The sequence below is a fragment of the Ambystoma mexicanum genome, chromosome 6q, assembly GCF_040938575.1.
Source record: "Ambystoma mexicanum isolate Mex_15411 chromosome 6q, UKY_AmexF1_1, whole genome shotgun sequence".
Classification (NCBI taxonomy): Eukaryota; Metazoa; Chordata; class Amphibia; order Caudata; family Ambystomatidae; genus Ambystoma; species Ambystoma mexicanum.
The window spans coordinates 121,302,666-121,324,110 of record NC_090937.1 but is presented as its reverse complement, the minus strand read 5'-3'; the positions used below and the strand labels follow the sequence as shown (position 1 = coordinate 121,324,110).

Here is a 21,445-nt window from a genome sequence, read left to right as displayed (position 1 = left end):
CTACTCTTCGGTCTACTCTAGAGCCGTCAGCTCTCCTTCTTAGATGTCATCCACTGCTATGGGCCCCCAGACGTTTCTCATACCACACTTTAGACATCTAGAAGGTGAGATGCCTAAGAGCAGCCAGTCACCCCCACCATCTTGCAAGGTAGATGCACAGCTAAAACTGCTCACATCGAAGCATTGACGCCAGCCTCTCAGACACTCTGAGTACTCCGAATGCAGACAACAACTATGCGAATATTCTGACCTTGGAAGCATACGTGGAAAACACAGAAAACATTTCTCTGCGTTCAGCTATTAGCAATCTATTATCTTTGCGACAACCCCCATCCAGTTCAACCAAGTTTGCTATTCCAATGCGCACCTTCATAACGAGAACCTTGTATTTAACTACAACAAACTAAATCACATTTAGTAAACTCTCATTTTTCGTGTATTTGCTTACTAATATTTTTACTTCACCTCCACTACTCCAATTCCCATTTTGGTATTGCAAGTATATGTGCCTTTATAGACGAATAGAGGTCATTATCACCTTTGGTCTCTACCCATTACTTTGCCTGAGACCATAATTTAGGGCGGCAAGTTCATTATCCAACAATAATGACCCCTCGCTTTGCAAGGCTCCTATTAAATGTTCCCACGTGCAAAAGCAGTAGGCCTGACAGCAGCTACCACTATATTGATGTTCTTGATTGCTGGTAACCCTTCCTCCCCTGACAGCATGCTCTGAGTGAGCTATCGGTAGCATCAGCACTTTATGAAAAAGTAGAAACCTTACATTTAATCAAAACATACATATTCCAAATGCATTTCCCTATGCTTAACGTGATCCCAATAGGTTGGAGGTACTGCTAACAAAAGATGTACCATGGTATTGGGGGCACATGCAGGTACATCTGGGATGGGGATGTGGGAAAGGAAAGAGCCTTGGGCATCCCTGGGCATATAGATTATGTATTATGGACATGCCTAATTTATTTCTTCCTGAGGAAAACATGCTACATAGCATTGGCAAACCACCGGCCACTCAGAAATGAGATGTGCTCAGGGGTCTAAAATGCTAAGCTTGTAGCCCTGATACTTGGTTTCCAATTCTTCCTTCAGAACTTGACCCAAAAACCTGTGTTTCTTTATCACTTCATCTTCCTGTGTATCAATTATAAAAACAAAGTAAAACCTGTATAATGCGATGTAAATTATATTGGCCAAATATGCCTGTGAGTGTCACAAGTAAAATGCTGCTGGCGGCATCCCACCCTTGTCCCAGTAGCCTTCATGCAGCAGTGCAGAATGGCAGGTAGTGGTGAAACCAGGAGTTTGGGAGGGTATGCTGCTGTCTGCTCTTTTTGGCCAGCAACATTCAAATGGCACTATACTGACACTGGTGAATATGTAGAAACCAGCCATGCAGTTGTAATATTGTAGTGTTGTACATCTAGGATTGCTAGATTAAGCCTCAAACATATTTTGTATAATTGTGAAATTGAATATGTTCCAGGGGAAAGGAACTGTATTGCAGATTTCCTATCTAGACTGTCTTGTGAGGAGATCATGACTAGTCTAAATACTAAGGGACCGATGGACGATTTTGACAAGCAAGTGTGCAGAATTCTCAAATGTGAATCTGATGTCAAGATATGTGGGGTACTCAAGGCTGTGAGTGTGGAAAAGTGGAGAAAAGAGTGCACAGATGACAAGATGTTGAGTCAAGTAATTGAATGGATAATGAATGGGTGGCCGAGCAAGGTCGATGAGGAGTTCAAAGGTTATGCAGTTGTTAGAGATGAATGAACCATTGAAGGTGAATCTGATATGAGAGGAAGTAAGGCGGTACACCTGAGGTGTTGAAGGAGGAGATCATAAAACTAGCTAATGAAGGGCACCCAGGTCTATCAATAACAAAGAGGAAAATAAGAGAAAAGTTTTGGTGGCAGGCCATTGACACACACGTGGAGAGATGCTTACGTCAATGTGTGGTCTGTAACATTTGTGATAATATGGTTACTAAGAGGTCGCCTTTGACTCCTATTCCTGTTCCAGAAGAAGCATGGAAGGAGTTGGCTGTGGATGTGTTGGGTCCCTGTGAGGAGTTAGGACATGGTAATAGATTTTTGTTGGTGTTAGTGGACAGGTACCCCTAATGGCACGAAGTAGCAGTTATGGCTTCTGTTACGACCAAAAAGGTGATTGAGTTTTTGGAAAAGATATTCAGAAAGTAAGGAGTACCAAGTGTGATTATACGTGACAATGGTTCTCAGTTTTGCAGTAAGGAGTTAATGGATTATGTTGAAAGAATTTGTATTCAGTGGAAATATTCTTCTGTGTACCACCCTGAGAGCAATGGAATGGTTGAAAGGCTGAACAGAGTTATTGGTGATTGCATACAATTGGGGTAGGCTAAAGGATTGGATTAGAGATAAAATCTTAGTGACTTGTGGAGTATAAGAATAACCCCAAACAGTACCACAGGGGTTTCCCCTTTCAGGTTAATGAGGCAGAGAACCAAACAGCAAATTGTGCCTGTTTTGGCTGAATGATAAATTGGGGATACCTGTGGTTGACAAGGATTTGGTGACTAATAGTATTAAGCGTAGTCAGCAAAAACTCGAGGATTACCATAAGAAATTCAAGGGCAATATTATATGGAAGAGGGAGAAGTTTTGTGTAGGAGATTAGTGAAAGTGAAAGGGTAGAACGTGTAAGAAGGGGGGAATCCAAGTTTTCTAAACCTGTAATGATCATTGAATGTTTAAAGAATGCAGTGAGAATTGTGGGTGCAACAGTTTGGAATTCTAATAGTTTTAGGTTGTTGAAGGAAAGGGTGAAAGGAGATGAGAATGTGGTAGTAAGGCAGTGGGATCATTGGGATTATTGAGGTCAGAACAATGAGTTGGGTTCCACTCCAAGGAATTTCAGGCGTTTCAAAAGAAGCTTAAGGTTGTGTATAGTACTGGCTAGGTTCAAAGAATTTGTGGTGTATAAATGAATCTTATGAGTTACTTTCTGATGTCATGTATTCTATTATGTTCTTTTTATTTTTGTATTTTTATTGAATAGAGATGCACCATGTGCAAGCAGGTGTATTACTGTTATTCAGCAAATAATATGACTTGCATATAGTTGCTTATGTTTATGTAAATTGTTGGGGGATAGATTTTGGGTTGTCATGGTTTGTTTGAGGGGAGGGGGATGTGGAGTAATGTAGTGTTGTACTGTGGATTCTATCTGGGTGGAACGTTAGAATGTGGAAGGTAGAAGGTTTGGAGGTTCTAAGTGGGACAGTTGGTCCGAGAGGGTTGGATAGAGACGTTGTAGTTTGGTGCTGTGGGGCTCATTCGTGTGTGTTTGTTACCTGTAAATAAAAGCGTTCTGATTATCCCGGAGAAGTGACATCCATTCCTTCAGTAGCCAACTTTACCAAATCGCATTGTGGCTCCTGTGTTGCCTCTCACGCGCATTCATCCACCCACGATGCTCTCCGCACAGCACTACGTGTTTGCGATGCTCCTGCTACACAAGAATGCGTGTGTTGCACACAACGCGCCTGCTCCTTGAAGCAAGGTCAGCGCCGTTTCAGAAATGATTAAAACAAACACAACCCCTTGCGGCATATGGCGAGACCCTGGAAGACGATTGTTTGACCATTTTCTCTTTATTCATAACATTTTTGTAACGCCCAAACCCAAAGGTATCACTGCGTTTGTACAAGGCAGGCGTGTAACAGAGTAGCATGATCAGGTAGGAAGGGTGGGGGGAGAGGAACAAATAACAATCCTATTTATTAAACAGCCAGGGTTTTAACAGTTCCGTTAAGGTGGTGTAAGAAGGTTCCAGTCGAATGTTTGGCGGAAGCGAGTCCCGCAGTGAGGGGGTCATGGTAGGGGTCAACAGTGTTCATTGCGCCCAATCATTAAAAGGGCAGCCGCTGTTCCCCATTCGCTACTTTACAACAGCCCACTTTTATCGTGTCTTTTTGCTCGATATTGTAAACGTAAAAGAAAATGTCACAGCAAGTATATTTGTGTCACATCGATATATACGAGAGAGTACTCCATTTTTACTTCTGAAACATTTCTTTTAATAAAATTGGTGTCTCGATCGATTGTCGCCTGGTCTGTTTTATAATGTTTGTGCCCCCTTCCAGAGCCGGCCTTAGGGGGGCGACCCGGGCAACTGCCCGTGGCGCCTTGCCCCCACGGTGCCATTTGCCCCGGCCATGCCAGCTCAGGGGAGTCTTTCAAGGGCTCCCCCGAGCTGGCGTTGTGGCAGAAGGCACAACAGGCGGCCTTTTACTGTAAAATGTGCCCGCGGGCACTTTTCAAAGAAAAGGCGCCATTAGCCCCACACCATGCCAGCTCAGGGGAGTCTTTCAAGGGTTCCCCCGAGCTGGTGTAGTGGCAGAAGGCGGGGCAGGCGCCTCATTGTCAGTGAATGAATCCGCGGCGGCCGGCTCATTCAATGGCAATGGGGTGCTAACGCGCCCTATTTAACCTCACCAGAGCGAGGAGGTTAAAAAAATAAGTGTCCCATCCTGGCCCTCCCCCTTCCGCCCCGCCCCCTCTTAACCAGGGGGGCGCAGTGGGCGAGGGGGGGGGGCGCCAATTTGGCCAGGGCGCTGCTGCCCTTAAGGCCAGCCCTGTCCCCTTCTTCTAAACAGAGACGCCTTCCACACTGCAAGGAGGCTGTGAAAATGCGGACTTGAAGACTTGATTGAACACTTACCATATGTTACCATGGTAAGATTTGTCGTCAAACCGGTCGCAGCAAAATGGATCTGACAGCATGTCCTCAGCTGAAAACATAAAACCACAAAACTCTTTGTGAATTACAAACACTCAAGTAATACTAATTTGAAACATAATCAATTCCAGACTGCAGCTTCTGGACCGCAACGCAAATCACTGTATGTTTCATTATGTAGTTTTTGGCGCCACCTGGTGGGCTAATTTAACTAGGTAAAGAACAGTGACTTGCAGTTTTTCAGTTCATTCACTGAGGTGCACGCATTGGAGAGCTGATATGAATTAAGGCAGCACGTCATTTGTGACTCTAATAACCCTTTCTGATCCACATGACTTCTCAGTTTGCTTGCTCTTCGTTACCAATGTATTTTTGGGGGGCTTGAAGGGAAGCATTCCATATTGTCCCACATACTGTGCACACCATCCCTACATTAGAATGCAGCTATCCCCCATGATACATCTGGCCTAGCTGCACACTTACCTAGTACACACACGCACACTATTTATTTCTCTGACCATTTACACTTGCCTGGACTGCGATTTCCGAGGGCGTTCATCCTACACTGCGTTGAGACCATACCAATGGTGAAATGCGCTATACACATTTTTATTAACATAAAATGTACATTGTATATGTGAGCTTTAAATGGAAAAAAGGAAGTGCAGGTACTCCCCAACCTACCAAGCGAACATCATGGCGCAGCAATTTCAGCGCCGGCCGCTGCGGCACATCGGCACGAGTCCCTTTTTGGCACACCCTGGTGTTTGCAGGCAATGCCCAGTCAGACTGAATTATGTGCCAGGGAGCACCCACTTTGGTAAAGAAGTGGATCTGAGATCCTTACACCAAACTTCCAGTTTGTTATGCATTGTGCTAAGAAAGTTTGAATATTGATATTAAATTACTTTCTTTTTTGCATAACAAAACTAGCAGATATATCTGTAAACAAAGCTTTAGAAAAGGAGTTTTATTATTGCTCGCTTTCATTGCCTAGTAAGAGAATCGGCGGGTAACTAGAGCTGTTTGCGAGATTTTAGTCAAAAAGGTTAATCACAAATCAAATTACTTAAACATTTACATATTAGAATAGGCACCGCTAATAACAAACATCTGAAAAACACAATTTCCCAGGCTTTCCAAATCAATCTCTGCTTCATCAAAGGACACCAATGTAACAGGTGAAGCCCATTTAGTGAAAGTTCTGCACCTAGTGTGCTGAGAGGACAGCAGATGCATATTTGCCTCTGTTCTGCAGGTGAGACAGACTCTCACCAACATCCTCTGTTGTTCCCTCTCCGGACCTATAAATTCCTCATACGGTCTCTGTTCTCTCCCTTTTCTCCAACTCTCCCATTAATGGTGGCACCCGGTGGGCGGTCCTCATGGCCTCCTTCCATTCCTCCAAATCCATTTTCAATGTCTATCTAAATGGTACCGTCCTGTCACAGGGCACTCGGCCCAATCGTCTCCTTTTCGATAGGTGTCTCCCGCATCTTATCAACTTCTCCCTTCTTCTGCTACTCCTAACACTTCCCTGGCTCCGCTGCCAGCTCCTTCCTCTGCCGCCTCTCTGGCACCTACCTCCTCCTCCCTGGCCACATGCCACCTCACTCTACTGCCTCTGCCCACTTTCGGGCCCCTCTGCCGCTTCTGCTGTGTGTACCTCACTCCTGTACCCCACTTCGGACGTTTTTCAAATGTGGCAACCTTCTCCACATCGCTACACTAAAGTCTAGCCCTGCTGTCAAACACTCCTCTGACATCTGCAACCTCCTCTAAGACCTTGACCTGGATGTCCTTGCTCTCACCAGAACATGGTTCATGGCCAACTCTGTCACAAGTTTTGACACACTCCTCTCTGAGGGCTACAAGATCCTCTCCAAGCCCAGAACCAACCTGCCCGGAGGTGGAGTGGCCCTGATCTTTCTGGAGTGGGTCCCTGCGTCTGTCATTCCTATGCAGGCCTACTCCTCCATTGAATGCTTGGTCTGCAGGCTCTCCATTTCTCCTGGCCTCTCTGACTGTGGCCTCTATCTACAGACCACCTGGCCAGGTCGCCCTCTTCCTCTCAGAATGGGCTGACCTCTCCTTGCCTCCTAAACTTCTCCTCGGAGAACTCAACATCCACCTGCAGGCCTTTAATCCCTCCTCTGGGCTCTTCCACAACCTTTGTGACTCTCTCCCTTTCCATTCTACCCTTTGTTCCGACACACTCTGCCTGACACTCCTTGGATGTTCTCATCTCCTCAGACATACCCCCACTCTAACCCTCTCACCACTTCTCTCTTGGACTGACCACTTTCTGCTCCCTCCCCACCTGAAACTTCTTGTCCTGCAGGCAAAGCCTACCTCAGCACAGCCCACATTCCTTGTGTCATTCGGCCCCTGAAGCGAGTGTCAGTGAATGCTTTTGCCTCTACCTTCTCTGCTCCTCCTACTCGTGCAGCTGACTCCCACCCAGACATAGCGCTCTCTAACCTGCATCTTAATATCTCCAACACTCTGGACATCCTTGGCCCTGTCCTGAGAATCCCTCAGAAACCTATCTCCAAGTGCAACTTGTGGTAGGACTCGGACCTCGCCGACCTGAAACACAAGTGCATCGTGTCTGAGAGGAAGTGGAGGGCTTCGGGCGCATCCTCTGACAAACTGTCCTGCCGCCTACTCCAAAGGCAATACAGATACTGTCCTCTCCAAGAAGAGGGTCCATATCCAAGCCCACGTCTCTGTGGCCTCTAACACAGCCAACCTCTTTAAAATCTGAAAGGAGCTGGCCAATCCTACTGTAGTCTCCACCTCTCCTGTTCCCTCCCAGGTCCTCTGTTCACCAAAAAAACAGGAAATCCTGCCCTCACTCTCCTCATCCTCTCCCTCTCCCAGGCCCCCTTTTGGCTGCCTCTCCCTCTCCTCTTCCTTTTTACTCCTCCTCTCTGACAACACCTGATGATGTTTGAAGACCAGTCTGATCTATGAAAGTGTCATCCAAACAGGTGATCCCCTGCTCTTCCAGAACCATCAAGGACCACATTGCCATCCTTGCTCCAGCCGTGGCCGATCACTCTTTCACCACTGGATCTTTTCCCTCTCCCCTTAAGCACTCACTTGTGTTGTGCACCCCCTCCTAAAAAAAGTCTTCAGCCGATCCTACCTGTCCAGCAAACGATTGCCCGATTTCTATCACTCCTTTGCTGGGCAAACAACTGGAAAAGCTGACCATCTCCCAGCTTACTCTCCACACTGAATCTGTTAGTTGTCTCCATGACAATCAGTCTGGCTTCAGAGTAGCCAGAGGCATGGAAACTTCTTCTCTTCTGAACACCCGTTATGATTTTCTCTTTAATTTAGACTCCAGCTCTCCCTCCGTCCTCATCCTCCTTCACCTTTCCTCTGCTTTCGACACGGTCAATCATGCCACCCTGATCAATCGACTCTGCAAGAACCTGGGCATCACGGATCAGGCACTAGCGTGACTGACCTCCTTCCTCCTGCACCGACCCACTCAGGTCCAACTTGGTGCCTTGCTCTCCACCACCTCTCTCCACATGTGGTGTACCCCAGGGATCTATCCTTTCACCCTGGCTCTTCAATGTCTGTCTGGCCCCTTTGGCCCAGTTGATCACTCCTTCTCCTCTAACATTCAGTGTTATGCGGGTGACACTGCACTCTTTCAGGCTTCCCTCAGCCTCATTCATGACTGTATCCGCGATTCAGGTTTGGTGCACCTCCATCGATCTCTGCCTTGATGCATCGATCTCTGCCTTGATGCTAGTAAGATGGAGATCCTTCACATTGGGACCCATGCCCCTGCTTTCTCTCTCTCACTCCGGCCACCCTCCTTGGGCTTTCTACCCTTGCCTTCCTGTGAGGCAAAAAACCTTGGTGTCATCTTCGACTCCACTCTTTCCTCACATCACGGACCTTGCCAAAAAGGCCTACTTCCAGCTGCACCTCCTCAGAGGTATTCTACCTTTTCTCACTTCCCGCAGAAGCTCACTGTCTCCAGAGCCCTGGTTCGATCTAGGCTGGACTACTGCAACAGCCTCTTTCTCAATCTGCCTTCATCTACTCTCCGCCCTCTGCAACTAATCCAGAACAGGACTGCAAGAATTGTCCTTGGCCTCAAGCCCAGGGACCATATCTCCCCAGCCCTGAAATCTCTCAACTGGCTCCAGGTGGCTGCACAGATCAAATTCAAGACCCTCTGCATTGTCCATAAGGCTTTCTGGGGCTGGGGTCCGCACTCTCTCTTCCAGAGTATCTTCCTTCTATAGCCCTTCGCTCAGAAACCTCCAATTCTCTGAGGCTCAGCCGCTTCTCCAGGCAGAGAGTGGGGGGTAGATCTCTCTCCTCTGCAGGTGCCTCCCTCTGGAACGGCCTCCCTGCCCCCCCTCAGACTGGAGTCGGACCACCTGAAGTTCCGGAAACAGCTCAAGACCTTACTTTTCTCCTCTTCCTCCTCTCTCTCGCTTCCTTCCTAACGTACCTCTCTGCTGCCCGACGGGTTGCTTGGTACCCTCAGAGTATCACTGGGTATCAGGCTCCTCCATGACCAGTCTTTCTGGCACTGCTTCCTGGCCTACCGCACCCTTAGTGGCTGTAATTGTAAGCCCTACAGCCCCCCTGCCTCTTTGCACTTACTCAGAGCCACGCACTTACTCCAAGGCATGCTTCCCTGATTTGCACTTCCTTCTATCCTCTCCCTTGCACTCCCCCCCTCTCCATGCACCTCTCATTGTCACACTTGAGAAATGCTCTGCAAATCAAGCCCTCTGATTCTTGGAGTGAATCAGAGGCCTCTGATGTCCTGCACGCACTAACAAGGGAGTCTATGTCTCTCAGAGGGAAGCTGAATGAGCGCTTGGTGATCTAATCTGCTCTGTGACCTCTAACTATTAGTGCGCAGAGACCATGCCTGCAACTTTGTGCTTAGGGACTGAGACACCCTCGTTAAAGCACAGCCGTGTGTTGTTGCACTGCAAAGGCTGGCAAAGTACACCACTCTGCCCTGCAACAACTCAGAACAGGACTGCAAGACTTGTCCTTGGCCTCAAACCCAGGGATCATATTTCTCCAGGACTGAAATCTCTGCACTGGCTCTCAGTGGCTGCGAGGATTAAGTTCAAAACTCTCTGCTCTGTCCACAAGGACTTCTGTGGCCTGTGGCCTCAATACCTTCAACTCTCTCTGCCTAAATATCTTCCTTCTCAAGCTCTTCCCTCATCCGCCTCCAACTTCCTCAAGGTCAGTCGCTTCTCCAAGCAACAAGTTGGTGGTAGAGCTCTGTCTTCGACTGGGGCCTCCCTCTGGAACAGCCTCCCTGAAACTTGAGGAGAACCATCTCGGTTCCGGAAACACCTAAAAACCTTCCTCTTTGCTTATGCTTTGCCCTGCTTTCTCCTCTACCCTGCTGTACTCCTGGTTGAAACTGCACTGGTCACCTGGCTACCCTCTGATCTCGGGCCCAGTTTCCCCTGCCCCACCATTTGCACACCTGCACTGCCTCCCTGACAACCTCCACACTTGGGGACTGTTTTCTGTATCCCTACAGCCCCCTACCAGTAGTTGACACCGGATGGCTGCACTTACCCTTGCACTTGCCACCAGCTGGCCGCACCTTTTACTTATTGTTTTTATTTATTATATTTATTTTTACTGTTGATCCCATGTACTTCACTGCCTCCTACCCCACGCGCTTTTCCCCGGCACTTGTGCAATCTCAATGTCACCTGGCCTAGTAAGATCGTTGTACCTGTCTTCCCTCTGTCCCCCTTCCCTTGCCTTGTCGCACCGTGAAACACTTGTGTATAGGCGCATTATAAATGCCATATCATATCACATCACATCACACAGTGTGTGCTACGGCAACGGAGGTTGCAGGGTAGTCTGGATACTCGCTTGCCGCTCCTGCTTTGGTTGCTGGGTACACTGCAGCACAGTTCATCTGGCCCCTATGTCAGCCCTTTGATTGCACGACTCTTGAGGGGCTGAGTGTGGAGCCAGAAAAACATGGTGTTCATGGTGTCAATTTACTTTGTGCACCACCCCCCACACCTGAGTGATAGTCATGTCTTTCCTTCCAGGCCATGGCTGAAGCAGACCGGATCTGAGATCTGTGTAGACATATTTTGCTGGATCTCGGATTCTGCAAAATCTAGCCCAATGACAAGTACTGATTACTGGCCAATCCTGTGCTAGTACACGGCCATTAATGCTACATTAACCTCTCACCTACCAGGAAATAACTTGCTTCCCTTAACAAATAGTGGGAAAAAATTATCCACTAAACCCGTCAAGTTGATTATGAAATTCCAAAGGGCCCTCACAGCAATAATTAAATAAGATCTTCCTTCAATAATCTCATGCAAATGGATTACGCAGGATATTCAGTACACAAATGTTTGTTTACCAAGGAATCTCGTATGTACTGGGTGAAGACCGGTGCACTCTATAAACTGACCCCTCATTGTCTCGACGCACTGGTCATCGTGCTTATCCTGCATATCTTAACTCCCCTCTGAATGGTTGCCTGCCTCTCTAATCTCCCCTGTATCCACAGTGCTTAGCACCATCTCCCTGCAGTTAATAGGATATCACTCAATATATGTTGGCATGTTTGGGCAGCTAGAAGGATCTTCAACTATTCACCCTTATTTTTTTTAAACTTTTTAGCTGCTCAATGTTGACATAACCCATTAAGGCCAGTCTATTTTTAAGTTTAACATACGTTTTTAAGCCAGCAGAAATTCCCAGTCTCCACTGCCCCCAGATGTAGGAGCTGAATCCATGATAATTTATGCCTACTTAAAACTGGAAGAATTTTAAAGAACCTAGTATCTAATCAAATTGCCAAATCCCCACAAAATATCTTGTCTGATAACACAGAAAAAAGGACTGTTAAATACACAAGAAGCATCTGTGCAGATCTACATAATTATTATTGGCTTCCACTCGGCTACTCCTTTTAATATAATAGACCTAATGATAAAGCAGGGAGGGTTGCTGTTCTTTAGGAGTAAGAGCAAGGTGGGGGATCTCTGGGGCTAGTGCAAGGCCTCGGCTATGCAATGTAACCCATAGGGACAGTGTATGGAGGATCCCTAAATTCCCCCTTATGTGCTCTGCCCTCATCCTTTGAAGAAAAAATATAAAGTAGCCCAACAGGAAATGTTGTATGTGAACTGTGGGAGAGATTCCTGCATAACTTTTATTTAGGGTTACAGTTTCAATGGGAAGTAAAACCCTGTGTGAATCGGCCTCAGGAAGGTTCCGCTCGCAGAAGATTTCAACCGGTCTCGTCTTGGACTTCACAAATCCACTAACCTTAAGGATGCATGGGTCATGCCTCTCCTCAAGAAACCTACCTTGGACCCCAACAAGCTGTCGAACTATAGACCAATCACCACGGTACCCTTTCTCCTGAAGATCATTGACAGAGCAGCTTACCTACAAATCCAGTGCCACCTAGAAAACAACAACCTGCTAGGACTACGACAATCTGGATTACGCCCAAGACATGGCACTGGGATGGCCCTCATAGATCTAGTAACCCAAATTGAACAGATTAAAGACTCGGGCAACCTTGTTCTCCTCCTCTTACTAAACCTATCAGCGGCATTTGACCTTGTTGAGCATAAAACCCTCTGTAACCACCTCTCTTCAGCAGCACACTTCTCTAATGATGCCATTGCATGGATTCAATCATCCCTGAACAATAGAACGACCATAGTATTTGCACCTACTGCCACTGCTTCTCCTTCGACAGTCACTTGCGGGGTCCCACAAGGCTCTTGTGTCTCCCCAACACTCTACAACATATTCACAAAACGACTATTCGACATACTTGACCAACTAGGCAGTTCATATACCAACTACGCTGATGACACGCAAGTCCTCATCCACATCACAGGCAACCACGACATAGACACACAATGACTCCATGACATTTATCTCATCATCCAAGCTTGGCTGGCACAACATGGCCTCTGCCTTAACGACGACAAGACTGAGCTTCTCCTAGTAAGCACCCAAGCTAAAATTAACAAACTAGACAACAAATTCAACATCTTCAACATTGACGGCAGTAACATCAATGTCTCGAGACGTCAAAACATTACGTATTTACATCGAGACTACTAGGAAGGCGAATCAATGCCATAGCATCCACCACTGCCTATACATGTAAGCTAATCAATGCTGTAGACCCTTCCTGACACCTGTTAATTGTATCACCCTGGCCAGAGCACTGGTACTAACCAAACTAGACTGTTGCAATGCGCTATACTTAAGCACCAGTCAATATAACTTGCGCAAACTCCAAATCTACCAAAACAATGCACTCAGAACAGCCACCAACTTCCCGAGAAAGCAACACATCTCGGATTTGAGGCGCAATGTTAATTGGCTCTCAATCAAAGAGTTCAGCTTAAGACCCTCACACTCGCACATAAATGTATACACAACCAAGCACGACATACCTCTGCAACAAATTCAACCTGAACACTTCAGCCAGACAAACCAGATCATCGCTATCCAACTACCTGATCATACCTAGGTTTAAACTGCAAAAAGCAGGAGGAAAAAGCTTCCCAGTCCTCGCAGCCAAAACTTGGAACACACTACCACCAAACATTAGACTAGAACCCTCATTAAAAAAATTCCGGAAAGAAGCCAAATCCTGGCTCATGCTGAATGAAAAGTAATCCCGCCGACCCTGGCACACAGCTTACCTCTTGTGAATTCCCTCACGACATTCTAGCACTACTGTGTAAATATTTTATGATGTGTATATGGTGACTATATGACCTTGATAATCCTAGTACCTGCAAAGTGTACAAATGTTGTATATGAATATGACTGCAACTGTAACTCCTGTACCAAGAAATGTGGCCAGTTGCCTTAGGGCTCAGAGCACTATACAAATAAATACAATACAATACAGCGAGCTGTCTGACCTGTGAATCATCAGGGAGGCTGTTCCTCTGGAGTTCTGTGAACTCCTGTGTTTTTGAGTTGGGTCTTTCCTAAATGCCAGTGGGTGCATTAGGCTTTCCTATTCCGCCCTGTCTGTTCTCTCCCATGGTCAGTCCCGTTTCTTGTTTTTTTTACCTTTGCTTTTCATGTGTGGATGTTAGGGTGCGTAGTGCTCTGCATCCTCACTTTGAAACTCTTGGCACAAGTTAAATGTTGGGCTGACAGAAATGTGCAGTCTGGCCACTGCAGCCAGGATTTCCTAATGTGTGGAACAAGAGGGAAATGCATTCAAGAAAACATAGCCTTTTACAGAACATTATGCAACCAGTTGCCAGTAGTTGACACATTGAGGCACTTTTCAAATCTTTACCTGAACTTCGATTCTAGGCCACTCTACTTTTCATTCAAAGCATGTTGGTCACTTCTTTATTTGTCAGACTTAATATCCATCACAAACAGTACTTAAAACCTTTGAAGCACATAGTCCTAGCATTTATAGATTAATAATGATCCACAACTAAACAAGATGAAATGTCTACTCCTTAGGAAACATACGTACGATAACAAACTCTGTTAATTATCCTAAAACAGTCCATTACAAGAAGGGGCACACAACACACAGGGCTTCCCTCGCAATCCTGCTATACTGGCTAGTGGCCACATCGGAAAGGATTTCATTACCCCCCACCTTCCAGATGTAAGTGGTAAAGGCAAAAATCCACACAGAAACTGAGGTGCCATAGTCCCAGATCATAGACTCATGGAGTTGAATAATAGTGTCAAGGACGCAGAGGACTGAGAAAGCTCCATCTGAGAGGACTTTAATGCTCACAGAGTAAAAGGAAATGACTGTTAATTCCTGGGACAGACCATACACGAGTAAAGGCACTCGAGGGTATCACGCCTTCCCCATTTCCCGGTAGTCATGAGGTGGAATGCTAAGGTGTAATTTTACCTGGTGCGTGCACCATATGCCAACTCTCAGGCAAATCTAGGCACTCTCCCACTAAAATGGTGGTGATTTTGTGCAGTATGAAAAAACTATCAACATTACAAGGTACATATTTCAGGCATGGTTCCTATCCTTCAAAACTCTTTGTCAAAGTTCAAATATTACCTGGAGTTAGACCACGAGTCCTTGATTAATTTGACATCCAATGGATAAATAGAGTATGATCATCCCATAAATGTATCCCCAAAAGAGATATGCAGCTCCCAATGTGCCTAAACGAGGGCAGAGATGTAGCACCTCTCTAATGTACACTTATTGCAATCCAATAGGCTGTATACCCCTCAAAAGCCCAAATGCTATCCCGCAAAGGAACAGGCCCCAGTGCCGCGTCCTTTCTGATCTTCAGGCCTAGTCCACCATCACCACCATAATGGTAGAGGAACTTTATAGCATTTTATGACCTTCTGAGCTGCTTCTAGACTTGGTTTGCGCAGTTTGCTGGCATAGTGGGCACCTGCATTGGCCGTAGCCCTATAGGCCTCTACTGGAGCTGAAACAGTCTGGGCCCTGATCCTTGAACTGCAAACAGTAGAAAACCTCTCCTAGTCATTTCCAAGAATCTGGAATTATCCAGGAATCCATAATAGCATTAAGCAAGAGGACCAGGGCCCATGTGCTACTTTCACATTTAAAAAGATTAAACGGTATCCCAGGGACCTTACGTGACATGGGAATGTAACCCTCAGTTACTCTCTAAAGGGTACTTTCAGCTATTTTACCATATGCTCACACTTTTCCCTGCCCTGATTTGTCAGGCCTTTCAGTGAGGGCGTTGGAAGAGCCCAGTAGGCCATACAGGTACATGAGCATTCCCGTGCTGCAGTTTGAATATTACAGCATATCAGGGGGTATGCTCTTTAGTCTTTTAGGTTACTAGTGAGGAAAAGGGTACAGGCCTGGCTGCCGCCTCTAAACCCTGTGAGGCCCTGTTCTGGGCTTTGTCCTTTTTCCTTCTTTTGTGGTCATGGTATTGGTGATGGCTAATTTGATGTACTCGGCCAACGACCTGCTGTGTTCTTAACATTCTTTAATAGTCTGGGTTAAGGATCTTTTCCCCTGTTTGCACTTCTGATCGATAACCACAGGTATCTGCGTAGAGTCATTTAAATTGCCCCATCAGTGATACTTTCAGACATCAATGGGGTGCAAATTTTCACCAATATCTTTTCCACAACTGCACTGTTCCTGTGAGCAGCTCTCCCGGGTCTCAAAGAATTTTCAAATCACCCAAAATAGTCCTATAAAAAGCAGGACCACTAGCTTCACTGCCAATGCTGGGCATTGCAATGGATCTTCAGTGCCTGGCCATGGTCTCTGTAGAGGCTAATTGCCATCCCCTGGGGAATCTCACCATGAGGAAGAGTCGTAGAAATAGGGGATCGTGACCACCTTCAACCATGTTGTCCCGTTTTGAAACTCCCAATCAAGCCCCTTTGTTATAACTCAATTAAACAGTTATCAATTAAAGGCTCCCTGTGGTGAGCCTTAAATGTAGACGCTGCTGGGCAGTGCTCTTCTGCCCTAGCCTTAATGGCATGCACAATGTGTTGTAGGAAAATGTCCACCTCCGCGCCTGCTGGCTTTTCTACTGCATTCCCTACTCCCCTGAGAGCAGCAGATAGGGGAAATGCCCCTGGCTGGATCTGCGGAATATTTCCCCATTAACATCCACACGCGGACCTGAAAAGAACCTCTCTTGGGCCCCACGGAGTGCTCACCAAGAGCTTTTTCCATGGTTTGAGCCAAAATGAGCAAAGTCCTAAATTGCAGGCCTTCCCTACCAGGTTTCCCATTGTAAAGGTTAGAAAATACCCAAAGGACTTTAATATGAAGCGCTTTATAGTGATGGGGGATTTTGGGTCAACTTACTCTATAGTAATTGTCAGTTTTAGAGAAATCCAAAGTAGCACCCCCTCATTTTATGACCCTTCTTAGAGGGGCATTCTGGGATGCCGAATGTAGCATAATCGTCCTTATATATTGGGCATATGGACCATGTTCCTCGGAGGGCAATTATAATATTCCTTCCCAACATAGTTCTGTCAGTCGGCGTCCCCAAGCTGGATGCTGATCTCAATGTTCCAGCTAATTGCAGTCTTTCGATACTAGGTTTAAGGGCAAGAACCTGAACCACCCAAAATGTTTTATCCTTCAGAAATAATGGTCTTAACAATTGGGGTCCTATGAAGGAGGGCATGCTGCTATCATCCCCTACATGCTTCTAGAACATGCCCCACTGCGGCTCAAGAAACAGAACATTTTCTATTTCACAATTCTTGCAGTGCTGTGTTGGGCAGACAGAGAGGCTATAGAGTGCAGTGGGCAGGCGGGGAGGGGACATAAGGGTACTTTGGAGAATGGGCGAGCTGTGCCGTCTCCCAAAGAGTGACCTGTGAATATTGATTTGCCACTAAATGCTTCATTCAGGAATGGTTCAATCTTTGCAGGTCACATTTGGGAATTCAGCTGTGCATAGGATTCGAGCAAGTGAGAAAAGGGCTCCGAAAGAGCAATTTAGGAATTCAGAGAAGAGCTACCTTTTCAGCTCAGATGTGAGGGGATGGGCTGTAATTAAGCTAGCATTTTTTTGGTTCAAATACTCCTTTTAGTGCACCTTTTGTGAGCTTCACTACATTATGTCCTTCCAATTTCTTTGCGATAATCTTTACAATAAGTGAGACCATTCATTTGTTAACGAGTCCTGTCACTCACTATTCTGAAGGTTGGACTCTGAGCAAAATATCCTAGGTCTGCAAAGATGGCAACCTCGTGTCTAGCAAATTTGTACACTCATACTCTGATTTTCTTCAAATTGCCGAAGCTCCGTACCACTGGGTGACCGGAGGAGCTATTGAGACTGTGTTGCAAGGGCGGTAAATTCAGTTTATGCTTCTGGCCACACTGTGACCCCCATCATCTGCTCCTATCCTTCCATTAATGTATCGTTCTCTGGTGAGGACTTAACCTTATGCTGCAGTTGCATTTTTGTTGTGTGCATTAGTTATAACTTGAGGAATGTGTATTTTTCAGTGCAGTTGTTCACAAGACCCGTTCACTTGATTGGGAGATCTGCTGGTGTTGCCTCACCACTGATCCTACCAAATACGGAACCTTTGCCACCTTTCATTGCCCATTCAGTTCTAGCCACATTTGCTCACAGCCGTTAATCCTTAAGGGATAGCCAGTAATCAATGCCATATGCCTTCTAAGCATTTTATCCAAACACAGTAAACCTTACCTTGAAATTCTTAGACCCAGAGTTGGCAAGATGGGTCAGGTTCTTGCTGTGGTACCCAGGTCGGCAAAGGCTCCAAACGCAGCACATGGTCCCAATACAATTCCATTATCACTAGAAGGGGTGTTAATTCTAGATGCCATTAAGAAGTTTCCTACACCGAGGAATTACAGTGACGCTAAAATGAAAAAAACTTAACGCTTATTAGCCTCCTGTTAGGACACAATCGGGGGTTATCCCTGAAGTGTCCTCTTTCCTGAAACACCCAACGAGCATAAACTGAACAGGATTGAAAGTGAATGTCCCATGGCTCCCAGCTCATTCCAGAGATGCTTGAGACAAGCCAACCAACATGCATTAAGATGATCTGGTGTCTCGCTAGCTCACTGCCATCTGAGGGTCCCAAGATGTCATTTATCAGGAGTCATTAATTTTACTACAGTGTTGGACCATAAACGTAGCAGAGATATAGTCATCTGGATGCTCTAAACTCACTCATGTTGTCCCTTCTTGGCCTAAGCCTTTCTCTGGCTCCTCTTCAGAAGACCAACTGTATGTGTATCATCTCACACTTGCTCTTATGCGTTTCATGAGTCCAGTGGCGATGCAAATACTCTAGCTGCTACAGTACTGGGCCCTCCCTCTCCCTGTAATTCTCGCTGTTCCCCCTGATTTAAGATTGCAGTGTTTAGGGCGTACCCTCTTGAGTGTGTGCTCTGCAGGTTACATTTCCGTGTCCTCTGCCATCTACCAGTTTCTGCGTCTCCCATGGAGCAGCGTCTGGAAAAACCCTGACCTTGGCATTTGTTGGTAGATAACCGCACATCTATTCACTGTCTCAATATCACTGGGCCTTTAGTCTAGGCCTGAGAACATTGTGATGGAGCTGAATGATGGTTCAACAACGACCAACTAGTTAGTAGATTTAACTAATGGGCTGGAAAATATAAGTTGACAGGGCTGGGACATGTCTGATCATGTGTGTAAGACCGTTGTAGTGTGAATGCTGGTGTTTATATGAATAGGGAGTCTGTCTAATACATCGACAAACTTGGTCTTGGGTTTATAGAGTATTGTGCTTGCAGACCATACCACGGACGTGATGAACCAAAAATATCTGTTTAGAGCAATATTACTAGTAAAAATTATATAGTCCATGGTTCCACATAATGTGGCCCTCCAGATATTTGGACTACAGCTCCGCTTAGCCCTAACCACCATATTCAGTGGCTACCATGAGAGTTGCAGACCCAAACATCTGGAGGGCTACATAATGAGTGGCCATGATTTAGGGCATGCTTTTCTAACCCCTGATATGGCTATATAGTGTGTACTGCTTTTGAAGGTCAGCATCACATGCTTTTTCGGTTATACACAATCTCTCCTTCGTTTATAAGCTGTAAATGTTAATTCCTCTTTGTTATCTTTCCATCTGCACTTGCTCCTGTCCTCCTCTGGGCTCACATCTCCTCTGCTGGCTTTCCTCTCTGTGATTCTTTCGATGTAAAGGCAAAATCCAGGAAGACGGTAATTGTTACAAAATAATTCAAAATGAATTCTCGTACACTCGCATCAAGTGCTATTCAGTTCTTGTTCTGGAGTTGGTTATTTTTCCACCTGTGTAACAGTGGGATGGCAGTCTGAATAAATGCTTTGCAGTGGTGCGCCCACACACCTGGCTGGTGTGAGTAGGAAGAGGTATCACCTGGGGTGCGCTGTGCTGTTTGTGTGAGAACCTTACATCAGGTCATTACAAGTATGCTCTTGCCGGAACGTGACTTGTCCCCACTATGGGGATTTTTGGGCTTTGTTTCAAAGTGAAAAATCACATGTTTTTTGCTCAATTGAAATGAGGCGGCATGTGGGATTGGTTTAGCAAGTCCATGCTTCTCCATCTTCTCTCTAGCATAAAGACATGCTCTGAACATATTTGTTTACTGAATGCTGGCAAGCACAGACCTCAAGACAGCACCTAATGCAGTCGGCAGTTTCCCCTCCTTTTTGAAAAATGTTAGTGTTTTAACGGTTGGGCCCCACTGGAGCCCAGCTGCATCTCAAAGCGCTAAGCGCTAAGCGCTAGTAATTGACATAGTGAAAAGTCGTATGCCCATATTGGTGGACCGACATCTTTTCATTATATGTATTAGTAGTGCTATCTGTGTTCAAACATTTACCTTTTAAAATCCCCTTTAGCGTTTGAAAAAGCAAACCATTCAAATTGCTCATCCATGTAAATCTTTTTTAGTTTAGGGCTTAGCATTTTTATATTCGTTTTAAAGGGTGCAATAGGCTCGACTAATCTTGGCTTTTAGGCTATGTGTAATAATGTGAATGAAAATGCTTGCCAAACACCAAGCTAGTCAACCCGTTGCACACCCAATTTTGTTGTTCTGGACTCCGGGATTCTAAAATCGGCACCAGAGTTGACGTTGATAAAGAACTCCCTTCAGATATCTTTATTTCCCGAGCCGGAGCCAAATCTCCACTCCGAACGCACTTCCTCAAAAATGCCAACCATTCCATTTCCCTAGGAGGTTGCAAGTCCTGGAGTGTCCCTGTAATGTGGTCCATGTCCTATATCTCCCTCGCCTTCACTGCCCACACTTTTCCACTCGGGAGGGACTCACTTTTTCATCCAATAGCAATGCAAGCCCTGGCTGCCAGGAGATCCAAGTGGGCCATGTGCGTGAGGCGCCTCCATTCTCTGTCCACATCTAAGTTAAACACCAACAAAAAGTTCAAGACTTTGTTTGATCCCCTCTAAGTCTTTGATCCATTGAAGCACCTCTTTCCAGAAACATCTCAACTTCAGGCATGACACCACATGTGCCAATGTGTAGGCTTTTCCCCACATTTTCGCCAACATCCAGGGTTCACCGCAGGGAATATTCTGTGCGGGTGTACTCCGTCATATTGCCGTCGATATAACTGTTTACTTCTGTGCAATTTATATTGGCATGCAATTGAGGATTTATATGCACTAAGACACAACTGCTCCCAAAACTCCCCCTAGAGTTCCATTTCCACATCCCTTTCCCACTTTGTTCCATAGCTCTTCACCCATCCCCCTGAAGCCTTTAAAAGGGATCTATAAATACTGAAAATCGGGCCCTTACTTGTATGACACGTATTGGGGATATTCTCAGTATCCGTTAACTCCCTTTGCAGGCTCGACTTCCACGTACTGGCCATGAGAAACCCCTTCAATTGCCAATACATGAAAGCTGACAGTTTTGCAATGTGTACGTCCTCCTCCAGTACCTCTATTGAGAAACTCTCTCCCCTTCACTGGTTCTCCTACCCTCATCAGACATGCCTCATACCAGCGCTGGAAGCGAGGAGGATCCACTATGTCATCCCCCACCGGAGGGGCCCACAGATGACTCGGGGAAGGCCAAGTAGTGATGTGTTGAATTGCCTTTCGTTTCCCCCAAAAGTCCCAATACTGGCTGAGCACCCTTCTGCATGTGTATTCTCAT

General features: G+C 46.0%; 1 protein-coding gene across 7 annotated transcripts in view; it reads left to right on the top strand.

Moving 5' to 3' along the window:
* Positions 1–21,445, top strand: part of PDLIM5 (PDZ and LIM domain 5) — a 755,773-nt gene that overhangs the window by 422,215 nt on the left and 312,113 nt on the right. The window contains exon 6 of one of the 7 annotated variants that reach the window (XM_069630556.1): positions 19,476–19,493. The exons of the other annotated variants lie outside the window; for them this stretch is intronic. Within the exon in view, the coding sequence (XP_069486657.1) occupies positions 19,476–19,493 (18 nt within the window). The remainder of the gene's footprint in view (positions 1–19,475; positions 19,494–21,445) is intronic. 7 annotated transcript variants of the gene reach the window in all.